Here is a 21087-nt window from a genome sequence, read left to right as displayed (position 1 = left end):
TAACCTGTAACCGCTGATCCTCATGTAAAGCGCTTTGATACCTCCGGGTCTAACCAGCGCTATATATAACTCTGCAAATAAAAGATGAAAAAATCGTCACTTCAGAGGTGAAGCAAAGACAACTTAGAGCTGCATGGTGCAACCTATCTCAGCACAGGAGGAATGCTATTGAAATCTTTTTCTCGCCTGGGGATTTTCTAAAGGTGAAGATTCTGCGATTAGACGCATCAATCAGAAATTCTGATTACTCTTTATTTTGTTTAGATTGAGTTGGTTTTGTAGGTTTGTCTGAAGACTTTGGATTTCTGAGATGTCTATTCAATGGTTTCAAAGAAAAGTTAGATTAACTATCAAGCACTTTTTCATTCTTGCTGTCCAATCCAATGTACATATCAACCATACCAAATCAACCTATTCGATGTATGAACAGATGTTCTCCCTTCACTGATCTTCATGCCTTCATCAATCTTCAACCTTCAATCGCTCAAAAATAATGTCCTTAATGCATATTCGATTTGTTTGGTCATATTTGAACAACGGACAAGATGAGCAAGTGGAAGAACTGGCAGTCTAAATCTTCACTGTTGCTTCTGTCGTTTGGACCAAGAGATGCCACCCAAGTTCTTGTCATCTTCAAACAATTGGCTAATGTTCTTCAAGAACATCCAATCAAGCTGCTGTCAATCGTGCAACCATCCCAGCCAGGCACTGCTCTACCTGCTCTTTAGAGCTCTAATGAGACGTGCCATTCTCTTTTTTCCTATACTTTGAGAAATGTTTAGCTTCAGTATTATTTTAATGGTATTATTTGTTTTTCCTTTAAATATTTTTTTGTAATAAAGCATATTACATACATGCAATACATATTAAAGATAGTATTTGGAGACAACAATATTATTTGGTAAACAATATGTATTAAGGTGCATGGCAGAATCATTAAAGCTGTCTGATAAGGAGTTGAATATACAATATGCTGCTAAACCATAGTGAGAAATGATGATCCATACGTTATTAAACTAAGAACAGAACAAAGTTATAGTGAAGACGGGCCTGATGGTGAAATAAAAAGGTATAGGTACTTGTGAGAGGGAGGGGACTGAACTGATGTGCAATTGGAGATTAGCGAGCTGAAGAGCAACACCGCAGGTGTGAAGGCTGAGTTAGGTGCAATAGTTATCAGTACTTTAGTTGTTTGACAAGAGAGAACAACTTGTGGATTCATGGGGGTCTGGTATGGTAATTAAAAACCCTTTGAGTGCTAAGGACGAGATGGTGTCGTCCTCAGCAACAATGGCACTGTCTGCTCGGAGGATGAGACCATCTTGTCCCTAGCACTTAGGTGGCTATGACTTTCTTTAAAGGAGGACAGTAGATCATCCCATAAACTGGCAATAGGGTGCTTCTGCAAACCTCCAGCTTCTTCTAAACTCAGCGAAGTAGATTCTGCTTCAACTCACCGTGATAGAGTAGCAAGCCATCAGGGCACAACTGGTACCAACCATGGTGATGGAGATTCTAGCTATAGGAAGGCAACTTTAGTAAACTTGGGGCACCTATAAAGTGTCAGTATACAGCTGTCTAGGTTATAAAGTCTTTGAGAGCCAGTAATGGTTGATAACATAGTATAAACCCCTCTCCAGTAGGTGGCAGCCCGTGAACAATCCCAGAACACAATAATTTTGATATGCTCTAGGGTAAAAACAGCAGTGGCAGTTAGAACTAGCATTTGTGTATATTTGACCGCCTGTCTGGAGTAAAGTAGGCACGATGGCAAAATATTTTGTTGTATGTATTGAAAATTGCCATAAAAAAATGTGTGGGTGAGCAAGCAGTTTCTCCCATTCCTACTGTGTATATGAAGGACCTGTATCAGTTTCCCATTTAAATCGCAATGATGCCAATGAGTCTGAACTGGGATGGATTTGACTAACCAAGATACTGGCTTACGTTCGGTGCCTACAGTAAATAATGTCTGCACCAGTGGGTGAGTAGTAGGATTTTGTGTCTATTATGGCCTAAGTGAAGGTGAGTGTTAGAGTAAGACACTTACGAAGGAGAAATTGTCCTTGAGGAAGGCCAAACTGTTTGAATAACATTTCAGACAGAATATGAAGCCTGTCGTGGAAGAGGTCTCCCAGGCAGGTAATCCCTGAGTTTTCCCAGTCCTTGCTGTACTTACAGAAATCGCTTGTCTAAAATAATGGATACTCATCAGTGGTATTTCAATGGCATATGGGATAGTCTATGGGGAGAAGTTTAACGCTCAGTGGCAGCCAATATGAGCTATATGTACTACTCTGTTAGATGACTTAGGTAAGACAAAGAGCAGAATTAATAGTTCCTGGATTTTGTCTTTAACATCAAGTCTGTTTTCACTAATTACCTAAGGTAAATGAAGGCCAGCCAGCAAGTGGGCTGGCAATTGAACCTGTGCCGCCAAATAATACTGTTCAAAATTTGGGGCTCCCAGTCCTCCGTGATCCATAGGGAGCTTCAATTTCACCAAGAAACCCTGTTTCTGCTATTGTTCCACATCAAATCATACATCATGCTACCTAAAGTACATAGGAGGCTCCATGGGAGACATACAGGCACATTTGAGTAATAATAAAGCATTATAGGTAGCATTATCATTTTTGTAAAGGCTACTCTGCCCGCTATTGATAGGGAAAGCGTTCTCCAGAACAAAATCTGGGACCTGAGTGATGACATTGCTCTCATCACATTGCCGTCAATCAAGTCTTTTCGTAGAGTGGTATATATTAACGTAATATTGGAAAATAGTTGTTTCCCTTTTAATATGGTGACCGTCTATGATAGCATCATGCACAGGGCCTTCTGGACTTAGGGGAAAGAAGCAGGACTTGGTCCAGTTCACTCCAAGCCCGGAGGCCATTTTAAAGTAACTCAGCAGCTGTGTCAGTATTGACATGTTTTGCAGATATCTGTAATGTACATCCAGACATCATCAGAATAAAGAGACGTAATATATGTGTCTCTCCATCAAGCTTAATTCCCCAGTTATGTCCCAACTGGCGAAGTTGGATTGCTAATTGTTCCATCATAAGCACAAAGAAGAGGTGGAAGACTAAGCAACCCTGACGCGTGCCTCTCCTAATGGTAATAGGTTCAGAAATTAGTTGATCGATCTTGACTCTCGCTGTTGGGTTAGTGTATAGTAGCGTGATCATCTGGGTAATTGTTTTCTGACCTAGGCCCATTTTATGCAACACAGTAAACATGTATTCCCAATCTAACATGTCAAACACCTTTTCAAAATTAGGACCAAGCAGGCAGGGTATGGATAGTATAGTGGAGCTGTTTCCATAAATTAATATATACAACATATATTAAGAGACGTAGAACGACCCCGAATGAAGCCAGTCTGGTCTGACTGGACTAGGATAGGAAGAAGAGCTAATAAGCATGATGCTAAGACCTTGCAGAATATTTTGTAATCATTGTTCAAAATAGCCAGGGGTCTTTATGAGGTGCCTTCAAGCAGGTCATGACCTGGTTTTGAGATGGAGACTAGAAGGGCCTCATGCAAAGTAAGATTTAGGGTTCCTTTTTAAATTGCTGTATCATACAACTCTGTTAATTTAGAGACTAAAAGGTCAGAATAGGTTCCTTAAAGCCCAGTTGGTAGCCTGTCAATCCCAGGGGTATTACATATTGCAAAATCTTGTATCATGCAGGGGAGGGGACCTCCTGCTCAGTGATCGGGAACTCTAACAGCTGGAGCTGGTCTGCTAATATTTGCCATGAGTTCAGCCCTTCCAGGAAATCTGTAATGTGAGTCTGGTCAGAGCCAGTCACAGAGCTGTATAGTGCTCTGTATGATTACAAAACAAAAAATTGATAGCCTCCTGTGAGTACACCTATTTATCTGGCAGGAGTCGCATTGCAGGAACTGGGGAAGTGGCTTTATCTCAATTAACGAGCCATACTACCCATGCTAATAATCCTTAGATGTATCTCCTTATGCGTAGTGCAGGTTTAGTGGCAGTGACGATTTGGGTTGCCCGCTCTTACACTTTCAGTGAATTTTCCATTTTTTCCAATTCCCTTTCTAGTGTCTGAAGTGCTCCAATGAGTTATTGTATGCATTGCCCTCTCAAGACCGCCTTGAGAGTGTCTCACTCGGTGTGTCACGTGGTGGTGGTGTCTCATCTGAATAATGTGTAATGGTTTCTCTGATCTGTCCACAAAAAGCAGTGTCCTCCAATGATGATTGTTGGAGGTTCCAGGTTGGGAATGGTGGTCTATATCTACCATAGCCTATCTGTAATAATAAAGGGCTGTGATCTGAGATGGACTTACCAATACATAGAGTTTTAAGTGCCAGGAGTTGTATGGACATTGGGCACAAGAAGTGGTCAAGAGAAACATGGAGGTGATGACAGGGGAGAGAGTAAAATAAATATTCCTGTGTAGTATGGTGTAAAGCCCTCCAGACATTCACAAATCAACAGTTGCAACCCATTGCACCAATTGCTCAGTGTTATGTAGTGTAAGCATGTGGGACAATAGGGGATGAGTCACTACTGGTAATCTATTGTTGGCGAGACCATCACAGAAAAAGGCAAGGGAGACACGCCAGGAAATCCGTTTGACCCACATTAAGGAAGTAGACAGTACCCAAGAGTATGGACCGACCATCTAATAGCCTCTCAACAAAGACATATCTATATATGTCCGTTTTGGTATGTTTGAAGGTAACCACAAGCTTTACGCGTATTAATTGCCTCAGGGGAAGTGAGAACAATCTGTGCTATAATATTGACTTCTCCACCACTTCTGCAGTTTAGTCCTTTCCCTTCGTGACAAATGTGTTTCTTCTAGTAGGGCAATATGAATACCTCTAAATTTAAGGCAGGAGTTAATGTTATAATATTTCTTGGGAGAGCTAATGCACCGGACACCGCATGTCAGAAATGTTAGCTTAGCAATTCTATAATGGAAGCGAAAAGGGGTGATGATAGATAACATTAAAGCAACACACCAAAGACAGCAGTATGGACAATCTCATTCTCCAACTAGTGTCTCTCCACTGTAATTCCTCATGATGAAGAGAAACCAGGCTTGGCTGTGAGCATTTCCCAAATCATTTTCCAGGGTAGCAAAATAACCCAAAAAGACTAATACAATTAACCATTGTGTTCAACTGTAAAGCCTGTAGGGTCAATTAGGTCTGTTAGAGGAAAACAGTAATGAGGTATCCAGGATACGTATATAGACCTGGTATACCTCGCGTATACCGAGTAGTATGAACTGTTAAGGGAGAATTTAACTAATACACTGTACATGGCAGAGAAAGTTAATTCTCATCCATTTATCAGTGTGGTCTCAAGAACTATACTTCAAGAGCCACTCCTACAAGTATTATAACATAACATAAGTATTTGTAAAGCATACGTTCTCCCTTAGGTAACTTGGCACTGAATAACAGTTGTTTCCCAACTCAATGGTACTCAATTTATCGACCTCAGATGGATGAAAGGCTGAGTGGACCCGCTGGGATTTGAACCGGTGACCATGAGGTCGAACACAGGCCCTTGCAGTGGAAGAATGAGTCCACTGAGCCACCAGACCCGGCTTTATTCTTCATTCATTTTTACATCATTATTATTAATTGATTATTCATTATCAGAAACAGCACCTGATAGCATTAAAATGTACAGAACATTTTGCAACCTAAATAAACATTGTGGAAGACTATAATAACAGTATTTTATGGAACAACCGGCAACATAATTAATCCTTGATATAAATGTTGCATAAGCATAAGAAAGTGAGTAACATATGATTACGAAGACTCAGAGATGCATATTGGAGCTACAACAGCTTAATGTGTATGCATAATTATTATCTGCTGTTTGTCGAGTGACAACTGGTAAGGTCACAGCTGGTGAACTCAACAAGTAATTACGCTCAACAGTGAGTCATTGCCCGATGAAGCTGAGCTGGAGTCACCAGAGTAGATTGTATTGGTTGGTGCAGTTGGAAAGGCATAGGCAGGGCCCAAATTCTCTCAAATTGGGCTTGGATCGATATAAGCGCATTGGAAGAACCTCGTTGTGACGGCAGGGGTTCCTGTCTGCGCCTGCCAGGTCGCAGCATTCTGCACACTTCAGGTGGAGGGTCTCTTTAGGGCTGTGGCACCGAGTTACAATGACAATTGTTTTGTGCTCCAGACTTGTATTGGATGTTGCATATGGCATTGGCTTTGGGCAATGTCTAGGATTGCACTTCAATGCTGCAGGAGTGCTGTCTGTTCTAGCACATGAGATGTCCATTTACTGCCTACAGCCTGTGGGGGTTCCAGTGCTTGTTGTATTGTCCCACTGCAGTTGTTTTTAGGTCGAGCGACCTATCTCAATGCGCATGCGCATTGAGCGGGAGCGAGATATATAGGGGCTTATCGAGAGTTTACCGAACTGGCGATTCCACTGGCGATTCCATGCAGTGCATGTGCTTTTTAGGTCATTGCGCAAGCTCAAGCACTAAAAAGCGCGTGCACAATGCCACCAGCCGCCTGCCTGCCTGCCTCTCATTACCACATCAAAGGCAGCCCTCCCAGCGCATTTCTAACCCCCTAATTATTCACGGCCGGTCGGCCGTTCTTTCAGTTTCACAGGCCGCGTCTCCTCTTAAAACTTGTTTAACTTGTTTTTTTATCTTGCCTCCCGCAGCGACGCAACTTAAGATCCGACGCCCCTTCATGAGAGACCAAACGGAGTTCTTAAATGTACACCAAGCAGGGTTAGGCTCTGGGGTCGTGCACTCCTCATCGCCTGGGCGTCGTGCTTCATGTTTGAGCAAAGCACCGCGCATACAAACAATGGCGGGCGAGGCTTTTTTTCCTCACAGCAGGCTCCCTTAAATTTCAATTACTCCTGGTTTTTTAACCAGCTCCGCACTTGCGCTTCAGCAGTAGTGCCGCTGCATATGTTTATTTTCAGCACCTTTCACTTTCAACAAGGCGGCGCACGCCTTTCTTTCAGTATGGCGCTTTTTTTAAATCTTGCCTCCCAAAGCAACACGACTTAAGATACCACACCCCCTCATGTGAGACCTTCACACCCTCATCGCCGCTCTCCCCGCTCCGCCCCCTCCCCTGCCCGCCGTGTCGCATTTCTCCTCCCCCCTCCCCACAGCAATGCCCTCCGTCTTGTTCTCCTCCGTCGGCTGTTCCTTACCCCAGTTTCCCTTCCTCCTCGCCTCTCCTATTTCTTTATCTAAGCCCCTCGTATTCACTATAATACAGTCCACGTTGATTGAGCACAGGGTCAAAGAAAGGATTATTGTCATTATAATGGAAATGAAAACAAGGCATGCGCAACCCACCATCTACAACCCTTACATTAACATCGGTCAGTGATTGGTACAAAATAGGTACCCATCTGTATATAATAAAAATGTCATGCCACATCCACCACCACATCCACCACCACATCCACCACCACATCCACCGCATCCACCACCACCACATCCACCGCATCCACCACCGCATCCACCACCGCATCCACCACCACATCCACCACCACATCCACCATCACCACCACATCCACCACCACATCCACCATCACCTCCACATCCACCATGACATCCACCGCCACATCCACCACCCCATCCACCACCACCACCACCGCATCCACCACCACCACCCCATCCACCACCACATCCACCGCATCCACCACCACCACATCCACCGCATCCACCACCGCATCCACCACCGCATCCACCACCACATCCACCACCACATCCACCATCACCACCACATCCACCACCACATCCACCATCACCTCCACATCCACCATGACATCCACCGCCACATCCACCGCCACATCCACCACCACATCCACCACACCCACCACCACCACATCCACCACCACATCCACCACCACATCCACCACCACATCCACCACACCCACATCCACCACATCCACCACCACATCCACCACCACATCCACCACCACATCCATCACCACATCCACCACCACATCCACCACCACATCAACACATCCACCACCACTTCCACCACCACCGCATCCACCACCACCACCGCATCCACCACCACATCCACCACATCCACCTCCACATCCACCATGACATCCACCACCACATCCACCACATGCACCACCACATCCACCGCATCCACCACCACCACATCCACCACATCCACCACCACATCCACCACCACATCCACCGCATCCACCACCACCACCGCATCCACCACCACATTCACCACATTCACCATCACCTCCACATCCACCATGACATCCACATCCACCACCACATCCACCACCACCACATCCACCACATGCACCACCACCACATCCACCACCACATCCACCACCACATCCACCACACCCACCACCACCACATCCACCACCACATCCACCGCATCCACCACCACCACATCCACCACATCCACCACATCCACCACCACCACATCCACCACCACCGCATCCACCACCGCATCCACCACCGCATCCACCACCACCGCATCCACCACCACCACATCCACCACCACCACATCCACCGCCGCGTCCACCACCACCATCACTTCCACCACCATCACTTCCACCACCTCATCCACCACCACATCCACCACCACATCCACCACCCCTTTCACCACATCCACCATCACATCCACCACCACCACATCCACCACCACCACATCCACTACCTCCACCACCACCTCCACCACCACATCCACCACCACATCCACCACCCCATCCACCCCCACATCCACCCCCACATCCACCACCACATCCACCACCATCACCACCACATCCACCACCACCACCACCTCATCCACCACCACCATATCCCCCAGATCCACCACCACCACATCTATGTGTGTGTGTGTGTGGGGGGGGGGCTGTGTGGGTGTGTAGGTGCAAATGCAATGTTCTTGGATTTTCGTCATAATAAAAGACACTGAACATAATCTTCACAAAAGTTATTTACAAACGTTTAAGCTATTGCCATTATAAATTACAATAAATTTTATTTAAGTATTAATTATTTACAAAATTAAAAGCCATTGTTATTTGCAATATCAATACATCTAAGTCACGTAAATACAACACACATTGCATTACAAATGATATAGGTGTCACATTTGCGAAAGTTAAAACTATTGACATTGTAACTGACAAAGCTATTACTTTTGCTATTTTCAAAACCAACACATAAATAAAAAAAGTGTCATTTACATTACCAATTGCTCAAACTTTCCTAATGCGAGACCTATTGCATTTCCAATGCTTGTTTGTAATAGGCGACAAAGGATGTTAATGGATCCCTCTAAAGGCACAAGTGACAGAGATGGGAGTGTACAATTGTCATTACTACAGTAGAGTAAATGCAAGGCCACACTGACAGATCAACAAGCTGACTATGTATTGTAGTTCCAGAGCTCTGACAAAATGCAGCAGTGTGAAGAGGGGCCTGCGTCACTCCCCAGTATCAGAAGCAAGGATATGTAGTCCCCAGGATCAGAGAATGTCTCATCACAGAGATTTCCTAAGATGAAGCAGATTTTGCCAGAGGTCAGATGTCAATCCACTAGGCGGGTGGAGTGTCAAAGATCAAACAGGTGCATGCCCTGCAAACCCTGTGTAGACCCCAAGGGCAGTGTCAGAAAGCCCTGCGTGTCCGTCAGGAGCAGGGGGTTATCCAAAAAACACGTTTGCAAGGACTTGAGGTGAGTTAGCAGTATGATGTGTAGGCACTGTCTTCCTTCCACATATAAAGGGACTGGCCACTTGCTAGTGTTGTCCTAGTTGGCAGGATATGCACCACTTACAATTGTGGGACAATGTTCAAACACCGCCCTGAGCCCCAGTTGGCCACACACAACACTGGAAAGGCATGCACTCGCAGGTCCACGATTCCACCCCACTGGCAAAACCACGAGTAGGGTGCAGGACAGGCCGGCCAGCCGGCAAGCAGCAGCAGGGTGAGGGAACCGCAAACAACAGGGCCAATAGCTCTACTCGGGGGATCAACCAGCATATACTCCAGAGGCAAGATTAATGCTGGATAGTGTCAGCATCCTAAACCGACCAGGCCCAGAAACTAGGCTATAGGCAGCTCCTGGTTGTTCCGGTCAGAGAGCACCCCGGAGATGGAGAAAGAATAGACAAACGGGATTGGGCAGTTTAGGAAGGCCTGAAGGGTACATCTATAGGGACAAGGCACCAAATAGGGCGTCCCAGTTACAGGATTGACAAGGCTGATATGGGCTTAGTCAGGGGTTCTTCTAAAAAGCAGACACCATCTTGCAGGGCCAAGTGTTGCCCCCAGTGGTATTATTTTTTTATTGCTCAGCTGTACTACAATTTTACTAAAATGTGTACATGTAAACTGCCATTGCTAGTTTTATGTTTTCATATTTTAAGCTTTTTTTTTTTTAAACCAAAAAAATAATACAGAAATCCATGCAATCATCTTAAAATGCATCCCTGCAATGTATGTTCAATATTGATGATGAACGACGAGAGAAACGGGACTACAATTTGCCAGATAGATGGACTTGCAGCCAACCAGTGCCTAAACCATGATTCCTAGATGGCATGATTATCCTTAAATTACCCACTGAGATGGAAAACACAACTGAGCTAACAGAAAGAAACCTGGAGGGGAAGTCAACAATAGCCAGAACAGCGACTCCACAGTTTTTAATGCAATGAAATTCCGTTCTCATCCTGCTTTCACTGAAGAAGGGCATCACTGTTCCTTCTATGCTATTGTTGCTAGATTAGGTACGTATTTGTACAGTTGAAGGGGACAGATGATAAGTCAACTTCACTAGCATTAGAACCAGTGAATCTGAACCTACAAAGAATACCCAGCCAGTATGTGAATTATATTGAATAGAAGCCATATTAAGTCAAGTGCCCCAGGCCCATTAAATGGCTGGCTGCTGCATGATTTCCAGTATGTATGCTTCAGTCATGTACTGCGTAAACTATTGCCTAGCATGCTCCTGCTTTCTGAACACTGGCACAGACTTTCAGTGTGATGCTTAAAAGTTAGGGAGTCGAAAGCAAAAGTAACAAATGATGGATGGAATGCTGAACAACACAAACATTCACCCCCAGTCACCAAAGATCTGGGTTTAATCAATCGTTCTTTTGCTCGCCACGCCACCCCAGTTTGGTCTTAGCCATATGCAAATCAGCCTTGACCCTAAGCCTCATGGGAACAGTCCAGCCCAAACTGCCAAGCCAGGTCCTCCCTGGACCGGAAACATCATCCGGAGACCAGTTTCGGGGCATCACCCCTCATCAGCTGGGTCCAAATTAGAGTGGCATGGTGAACAAAACAACGATGGGTTAAACGCAGATATTTGTCACTCGGGGCGAATGTTTTCATTATTCAGCATTCCGTCCATCAATTGTTCCTTTTACATTTGTCTCCCTAAGTGGGAATGGTATGCCCAGACATGGTTCCCGGGCTCACTGTGCCACTGGGCTTAAGCTAGCCTGGCTGATGAGGAATGATGCCCCGAAATCGGTCCCAGGATGATTGTTTCTGGTCCAGGGAGGATCTGGCTTGGCAGTTCCGGAAGGGACTGTTCCTATGAGGAACAGAGTCAAGACTGATTTGCATATGGCTGGGTTCAAACTGGGGTGGGGTGGTGAGCAAAAGAGCAATGAATTAAACCCAGATGTTTGTGACTGGGGGTGAATGTTTGCATTGTTCAGCATTCCATCCATAATTTGTTCCTTTTGCTTAAGTTAAGGAATGGCAGGGATAAGACCATGTGTTGGATAATCGTGGGAGAGTAACTGTTTGTGGGGCTTCTAATCCAGCGCAGGAGCATTTCAAAGCAAGGAGAACAAAGCACCTGCATGCTAAAGCTGCGTAAAGAGGGCTGGGTGTGGCCCAGAAGTGGAGAGATTCAAGAGCAGATGCCACATTTGGGTTGAATACAGGGATGGACTGACTGAGACAGAGGGTGCTCTACTGCTGAAATGCTCCAGTTCACTTTGGACCAAGGAGGTGGTCTTTGTCAGGCAAGTTCTCGAGGGCCTGTCAAGTTCAGGGGCAACTGGGCAATAATCCCTGTGACAATTAGTGCTTAATTTTCTACAACAAAAATCAATAAATAAACTCAGAGCCCACAATTTTGCTAGGATTCTACCAGTGTTGCATATGGGCCCACTGCCCACCTGTGCATCAGCGGCGAGGAAGAAGCAGTCGTATAGGTTTGGCATTATACTGTTATCTTGTGGCTTCTTCACAACATATAATCTCTTACTTTGCAACAATGGGCCGCAAAAAAGTCTAATTGGTACATTTATAAACATCTTTTGGAACAGAAAAATGGACCTAGCACAGCCGCACCATAGTGCGAAGCACCCCAAAAGGCCTGATGAACACTAATGAGGAAGAACCAACCGTGCTGTCATCAAACATGTCACTTTTGCATGCAGTCTTTTTTTGCTGTGTGTGAACTTTTGTGATTAGGTGAGTTTGTAAGTATACTGAGCAAGATACCACAATTAGCTTCAGAAATAGAACTAAATGGGATGTGTTAGCACGTTTCCATGTATATAATGGCTTGCGGTTCATTTACAAAAACGAAGAAATCTACTCCCATAAGCTTACGTCTGCGTATAAACTGCATTTTTAAACAATTACAGGAGTTCTCATGTGAAGCTGTAACTGTTGCTGCTTGCCCGGGTATGTACATGCTGATTTGTTTATACATACATAAATGTGACAGGTGTAAATTTACAAGCATATAGATCTAATACCCAAGTGCAATTGCACAAGATGACGTTTCTTTTGATTCTCGATAGGGACAATATTTCTACTCATCAACAAGTAACTTCCACCAACACCGCAACTATTTTGGGTGTATTCCCTCTGCATTTCCACCAATATAGGGACCTTTGCTTGAGCCTCCCGCACTTGAAAGAGAAAATCATTGAACGTATCTAGGTTGAGGCTATTCCAGACAAATGTTTTTGAATACCCATAAACTCACCCACCAAGGTTTGGGGTGTTCATCTACTAAGGCTGGCATCCCCATTATAGAACACTCCCAATCCATCACTGTGAGCAGATCTACATAAATTATACTACAGCATGCTGGTGTAATGTTACATATGGATAAATGTGTTTATTAGCGTAAATTCATGTTTTGTGAATAGAAAATAGAGTATGCTTGTAAATTAAACTTAAATTAGGGGGAAAAATACCTTTGTGAATCAGGCACTCAAAGACTATTGGTTTTAGAGATGGTTCTGATGAGAAGTTCATTTAACAATCTAATACTTTAACGCATGCCACAGAATTCAGAAACACGATTCCACTTTCCCATTACTCAGTGGTGGTTGCCATTTTGTAGTTATAGTTAGGTGTGCATTTCCATAGGAAAAGCATTTTTTTTTCCTTTTAACGTTGGTGCTATTCGACAAATCTTCATAAATCTTGCCTCAAAATAGTCCCATCCACCTCAGCTGGATGTACGACATTACAACGCATGCTTTTACATCGCATGCTTTTACAATGCGAGTTTTACAACGCATACCATTACAACGCATAGTGCTTTGGGGCGCTGGATAGTGAATTATTTAATTTACTATTCCAACTCCAGTCCCCGTGGATAGTAGGGAAGGTGTTGGATAGTAAATTAAATATATTCCCTATCCTAGAGCGCCCCCCAGCGCAATGCGTTGTAATGGTTTGCGTTGTAAAAGTTGCAATGTAAAAGCATCGCGTTGTAAAAGTTGCGTTGTAAGTGATGTTTCCCCCTCAGCTCCTTCATGTAAAGTGTTGAGGTGATCCATCAAGCAGGGGCCAAGAAAATGGTGGGCCCCAAAATGAGTTTTTCCAATTCATTTTTCCATAGGAAAAAAAGCAGTGATACCGCAAAAACTGCCAAACGGAATTACACCAAATTTGGCAGAAAGCTAGATCTTGGTCCAGAAAATGTTCTTTTTGTGATTTGGTGTATAATCAGTTCTGTAGTTTATGAGCAATTAAGGCTAAAAACAATGGGCCTGATTCACATGAGTAATCTGAGACAAAAGTCTAACATGACAACTTTTGGTATTCACAGAGGTCATTTACGAGTCATATCTTTACGTCAGCAGTCGGGCCGGAATTTCCGGGAGTGCAGATTGTGGACTGCATGTGCCATGATGCAAAGGAGCAAACTTTTCTGGGATGTGATAAAGTGTCTGGCTACACCCTTTTCCCTGCCCAAACTGATTATCATGACTTCCTCTACAATTTACTTCATGTTCCTAATGTTCCTGTTTGTAAAAATTGCATTCCCGCCCATTGATTCCACTTTATTCTGCCCGATCCAGAGATTCTGGGCCGGGTGTGGAGATTCCGGTCCAAGCCGGAGAGTCTGGCTCGACTGCAGATGTAAAGATATGATTCGTAATTGACCTCTGTGAATACCAAAAGTCATAAAGTTAGACTTTTGTCTCAGATTGCCTTTGTGAATCGGGCCCAGAGTATATTTTACTCTGCGGATGATCTGCAGGGCAAATAGATGTCAAGATGCGATCTGATTGTCTGCCACCACATCAACAAGGATGTGGCGGCAGCCATTTTAGGACTAAGGACTCAGCCAAGTCCTAGGAAAATAACATAAGGGGGAAGAGTAGGGATACTCTGACCTCTAGGCATTATGGGGAGGTCCCAGAGAGACTCCGCCTAGGGTCCAAAATCTTTTTTTAAACATTTTGCAAACATTCTCAGAGGATCCCAAATCTGCAACAATATTTTTTTTAAGTATGGGCTCCTGCGCCACTGAAAGAAATACCCCCCTGGGGTGGGCTATGGCCTGGGGAACAAAAAACCCTATTATGGGGAGGGTGGTTCATGGACCCACCTCCCCGAGCCTATGGGAGGCCCCGGGGACCCGTCTCCCAAGCCTTAATAGGCCCCGCGAACCCCATGAATAAATATGTGTATGTCCCATCTTGTCAATGACCCCAGTGCTGTGACATGGGCGTGATCTTGTATACACAGCTCCCTCTGATGGTTTTGTCTCTGAATCTAGTGCTAACATAACACTTTTCCATTTCATACTTTCCTCAAAAAATGGGCAGTGTACACGCTGTGTCCAGGCTCATGGCAGTGAACCTTAAACCTCACAGTCACATCCTGAGATGGATTTCAGGACAGAAGATCTAGGCTTGCGTTATATTACTATTAGCATCAAGAGCGCTCAATGGTCATTGCCCTCGTTAGGGACTTACCCCCAGATGCATCAAGCATCCATTTTGCGATTACTTATTAGCGAAAAATAAAAAATCGCTAATAAGGAATTGCAAAATGGTATGCAAGAAGAAATCACAATAGCGATTTCTTAAAATTCCTTAATTGCGATTCGCAAATTGCGAGTCGCAATTAAGGAATACTTCCCTATTCATTCCTATGGGCCTAGAGGCCCATAGGAATGAATGGGAAGAATTTTCAATTAGCTAATCGCAATTAGCGAATCACAAAATGAGAATGCGATTTCAAGGGTGCAGGGGTGTCCAAAGGACACCCTGTTGCACCCCTGAAATTGATCTGTGCACATATGTTGCACGGACACGTGCCCTTAGGGCATGTGTGTGCGCAACATGAAACTTTGAAAAATGCACTGCATTTTTCAAAGTTTTAGCAAATTACTATGAAGTTGTACTTCATGGTAATTTGCGAGCCCTATTAGCGAAATCGCTATTTTTTTAAACTTTAATGCATTGCATTTAAGGAATCTCAATTTGAGATTCCTTAAATGCAAGTAATCGCAATTTAGCGAATTCTCAATTTGCGATTTTTGCATTTGGGATGATGCATCCCAAATGCAAAAATATCGGTCGCAAAGGGGCAGATTCTCAGAATCTGCCCCTTTGCGAGCGGTTTTTAGCTTCATGCATCTGGGCCTTAAAGACAAGCAGCTAGATTCATGAAAGGTAATTCGCAATTTCTGGCCGCTATTTACCACGAAGTCTGACTTCGTGGTAAATAGCGAAAAAAGTAGAAAAAAGCACTTTAGTGCATTTTTCTCAGTTGCATGTTACACACACACATGTCCTTTGGACATGTGTGTGCGCAACAACTGTGTAAATTTGCATTTCAGGGGTGCTACAGGGTGTCCTTTGGACACCACAAGGAAGATGTAGGAATCGCAATTTATTTTGTGATTCCTACATGAATCCCGTTTTGCAAGTCCTTAATAGCGATTCCTTATGAATCGCTATTAAAGACTTGCAAAACGGGTCTTTGATGAATCTAGCCGTTGGCTGATTCTGAAAGAGGATGAGGGAAGTTGACAATAGCCTTTTGACATCATAGGTTTTTTCTTACTGTATGAAGTCAAAGCAGGATTGCCTATGTGTAAAACAGGTAAAAGGCAATTATTTTAATGACAAAAATCTAGGCAATAGATGTTCGAAACCCAAGAAGGCAGCTTGAAAATGTATTCACCTCAGGCCTTTCTGCGTAAAGGATTGTTTTTTTAATTTAAAAAAAAGTCCTGTAAAAATGCCAAATAGTTAACTATTGATCATTGTCCGGTAGATTCATGAGCTTTTGCGGCATACCAGGGCACCTTGCCCTTTCACGAGTCTCACCTCGGTTTTTGATAAGACTTCAGGAGCGCTGCACCGGCCGTTTCTTGTTTACCTGTGCAGGGAGAGAGAACACAGAGGTCATGGGACACGCTTTCTGACTGGCGCGCGCTGACTCATAACACAGAATATTAGCAACAGTGAATGCTAGCGATGTGAGTAAAGTTAACTGTTTACAGAACTCTTAAATTAAGAGAGAAGTTTCGAGAAGACAAGATTTTAAAAAAATGGAACTTAGTTGCTGTTCTTAGAAGGAGTTTTCCTACTTTTTGCTTGGAGCACATATAAAATACAATGATGGTATTTAACATTTCCTTTCGGCGCCACGAACGTTTGATCCCTAAATCAAAAGTATAATCGCTTCTTTGTACTTCATACATCGGGCAAATTAAAGTTCAAACAACGTGTAAACAAGACTCTCCAAGGACACAAAAGAAATGTTTCCCCAAGGGCGCCCCCTGGTGTCATTTAGTTTTAATTATTCAATACAAAAAAATGTTCTTTGTTGATTAGAGTTCAAAAACAAGCATTTAAAACCAGTTGATCTCGTCTTTGGGACCTATTGCAAATACCCTCAGCACACAATCATGAGAGGAATTGCAGATGTATTGTGTAGCTTTTAGAATAACCTGCTGTTGGCTTGTTTTCTGAAAAGTTACACGTGAAAGACAGAATTTGGGGGCCGATTATGATGGTGGACGGACCCGAGTCCGTCCGCCACCATAGAGCAGGAGGGAACCTCCGCATTGCCTGCGGAGTTCCCTCCTGTGCAATTAGGATGTGACCGCCACCCTGGCGGTCACATCCTCTATTTTTACCATTGCGGCGGGTGCGGATTCAAGCTGCATCCGCCGCAATGGTAAACATGCATACATTGCATTTGTATGCAGAAAGAGGCAGGCACCGTGCGGTGCCTGCCGATTTCTGCATACAAATGCAGGGGGGTACCATAGGTACCCCCCATGTGCACCCCCCACCCCCCCTTCACCTAGGGGGCCCGCAACGGGCCCCCGCAGTGAAGTTACACATGCTTTTCCACGGCGGAAAACCCGCCGCGGAAAAGCATTTTTTAAAGCCCTTCCTAATATGGCGAACGGTGTCTGAGAGACACCGCCACCATATTAGAGCTTTTCTGCCGCGGTTGTAAGCCAACCGCGGCGGAAAAGCTGCAGACGGAAACCAGGACCCACCAGCCATCCTAATGTGGCGGTGGGTCTTTGGTGGGTCCGCTGCGTTTTTTCCGCATCCTCCGGGCCGGCGGTGGCTTCCGCCGGCCCGGAGGATGCGGAAAAACCGCAATCATAATAGGCCCCTTAGTGCCTATCACAACAAATGAGGTAGGTGGAAAAATATCGCAGAAGTCCATAGTATGGATGTGCACTGTGCATTATGCATAATAGATGAGTGGGGCATTCAAACTGTTGCAGAAATCTCAGTGCAACCTGACTGTTAGAACTGGCACCATTGGTGTGGGCAGTGCTGAATTTGTAAAATATGAAATCCAGGTGCTCAAATATTGGTCGGAAGCCACATCCACTTTCACCTGGCTTCACCCACTTCATCCACTGCGCCACTACTCTGTTGGCTCCGTCCACATCCTCAACTGGCACTGATGAAAGGTAGATGTAATACCCAAGCTGAATTTCAGCAAGGGAGCTTTCCTCTGGGTAAGGTTTTGATATATTCCCCTGCTCTGTGAACATTTTGAAAAAGGTCAAATTAAAAGTGCATTTAAAGCACAATTTTGGAATAAATTAGCTAAAATGACTAGTGCATTGAAAAGGGACATATGAAACATTCCAGTGCTCTAAGTGCCGATTTATGAAAAAGACAATACTCACATGCATTATAATGCCTTAGCCCTGGCATAATGGTGGCATGACATGGTAGTGGCCAGTGTTCGGATATTAGCATCATTGTCAAATTGAGGTAGCCACATGTTGTATAATGGTGGCCACCATTTACAAACTGAGGGCATCCTTGAACTTATGGGGCCACCCTTATTACCGTTTTTAATATATTTTGGGCATCCATAGTATTAATGGTGTCAAGACCTGACACAAACGTGGCATCCACGCAATGGTACCCATTATTGGCCTATTGTGTTGTCCTTGGCATTATGGTGGCCATCTCTGGCATTTGATGGTAATACCTATGCTTGTGGGAAACAATGTGCCTTGTGAGGGAGTAGAACATATGTGTACTCGATTAAATAGCATGCAATTTGGAAGTCGAATATACAGTATTTACCAACACGAAAACTGTACCTTATGGCACAGTTTGTGTTTCTCAGACAATTACATATTTTTGTTTGGAAGAAGTGAGTTTGTGTATATTTAAAGCCATGCAGCTTAGCTGGGGAGACTTAGAACTGGTGTTACTTCATTGATGCCACAGAGCACTTGCTGCTATGACAGGTATTAGTTCTGTTTTTGTAAAGGGAATGCACAGATTCAAACGGTAAACAACCTTTACAACAAAACTTTTACAACGCACTACCATTACAACGCGGTCATTACAACGCAAACTATTACAACGCATTGCGCTGGGGGGTGCTCTAGGATAGGGAATAGGTTAATTTACTATCCAATAACCTTCCCTAGTGTCCACGGGGACTGGAGTTGGAATAGTAAATTAAACTATTCACTATCCAACACCCAAAAGCACTATGCGTTGTAATGGACTGCGATGTAAAAAACGCGTTTTAAAGGCAGGCGTTGTAATAGCCTGCGTTGTAACGTCATACATCCGATTCAATCATGCTCTATGCAAAAGTTGTAATGCATCCTCCAGCGCGGACTTACACAACTTTAACGAACAAAAAACGAAGATTGTCTACTGATATCCCCATTTTCATTGGAAAGGGCAGTATAGTTTTTGCCCCGAGCTGTGTAGCTAACAAATAGCTCTGATGCACAGTGTTATTTTCGTTCTCTTGGCAAACATCACCCTAGCTGTTAGGCTGGCTTTCTGAGACCATCAGAGCTCAAAGCCTGCTTCACCTCGCACTTGCCAACGATTGGGCAATATCCATCCACCTCCCGTCGAGTCTGTTTTCATGATGAGGGTCCTCCCCAGAGCTGAGGTGAGAGTATGGGCTGAAGAGAGGCACGTTTCACTAATGGCAGCATTGTGTTCATGTTTACCGTGGGCATTTAAACAACCCCCACTACAAAGGCTCTAACCCCGTCGCAAAATAAAGAATGTTTGGGCAATTTTTAATGGTTGCTGGAATTATTGCTGTCCCTGTTTGGTAAACACAATTTGCAGTGTTTTGTGTACCTAAGAAACACATAAAACCGGGGCTCCTGAACCAGCAGAAACCGCCGTCTATGGACAGGAAGGCTGCACAGGCCCAAGCGTTACTGCTGGCCTGGTGGCACTTCAAACACAGTGCAAATCACATGATGTGATGATGATTTACAGAAATATTTTCACACAGTGGTGGCTGGTGACATTTGAAAGTGGAGAGGCGTAAAATTTGTTGCAGAGTGCACCATGGTAAGAGCGCGTAGCAAGCAACCCCAAACAACCTAAGCGGGGTTCAGGGGAGGCTCGCCCACTGAGAACATTTTGACAAAAGAATGGCCAAATGGTGCATGTTCAAGCAAATTTGAGAAAGCCAGAAGGTTAATAGAGCAATTTAAGAAAGTACAGTTATTAAATTAATAAAGCAATGTCATATAAATAACATAGGTACCTGCTTGAAGCATACAACCTGTGTGCCAATGCTCTTAGCTTCAGGAACATTTCTATCTACAAGATAGAAATGTATGTTTCTGAAGCTAGGCCCTGCTGGCACGCACCACCAGGGACATCTTATGGATTTTGGGGGCCCTGGGCTGTGGTTCTGAAAATCTGGACCCTATTGTTATCCCAATATCGAGGTCCAATACCCGTGTCACAAAATATCAACGTACCATGACGAATTTAGTGTCCGTGAACCGATAATGATTAGGACACCATTCCTATGTATTTGCGTGACAATCGAGGGTAGCCAACACCCCTAAATCGTAGTTTCCGTCCCAATCCCTTAGACTCCATTTTGTGAACGGCATCCATCTTACGTCTTGCCCTCATGTTAAGTCAATTAAAGGTCGAGCTTGATCCATAAGGACACGTCCACCTTCCCTGACTTCCCCCTGACCTGTCCAAACTGACTCCATTGCCTTAAGCCAAACCTGTTTGGGCGGCTCCCCGCCCAGTGGCCGAATACGATACTATCGACACATAACATTCCACAAACCATTCACCCCATACAGAACATGCTTTCTACAAACATGCACCTGCCCATACTTCTTCTTTATGGCCAGTTTTATGACTGGGTGGTACCTGCCTTTTTTGGTGTTTCATCGATATCTGATGGGAGTCCCGGATCTTGCTGGGTAATCTGTCACGAACTGGACATCTAAAATATGGGTTTGCTTACGTGACGCCGCACTTTGTATTATTACAGAAATATGTTTACAGCCATATCATAAAC

The 21087-nt window shown here is 44.3% G+C and overlaps 1 protein-coding gene across 2 annotated transcripts in view; it reads right to left on the bottom strand.

Annotated features, from left to right (window-relative positions):
* Positions 1 to 21087, bottom strand: part of SYTL3 (synaptotagmin like 3) — a 592394-nt gene that overhangs the window by 344771 nt on the left and 226536 nt on the right. For both annotated transcript variants that reach the window (XM_078649127.1, XM_078649128.1), the window contains one exon: positions 16608 to 16659. In XM_078649127.1, coding sequence (XP_078505253.1) covers positions 16608 to 16659 — 52 coding nt within the window. The remainder of the gene's footprint in view (positions 1 to 16607; positions 16660 to 21087) is intronic.

The sequence above is a fragment of the Lissotriton helveticus genome, chromosome 6 (assembly GCF_964261635.1).
Source record: "Lissotriton helveticus chromosome 6, aLisHel1.1, whole genome shotgun sequence".
Lineage (NCBI taxonomy): Eukaryota > Metazoa > Chordata > Amphibia > Caudata > Salamandridae > Lissotriton > Lissotriton helveticus.
This window is presented reverse-complemented; position numbering and strand designations above follow the sequence as displayed.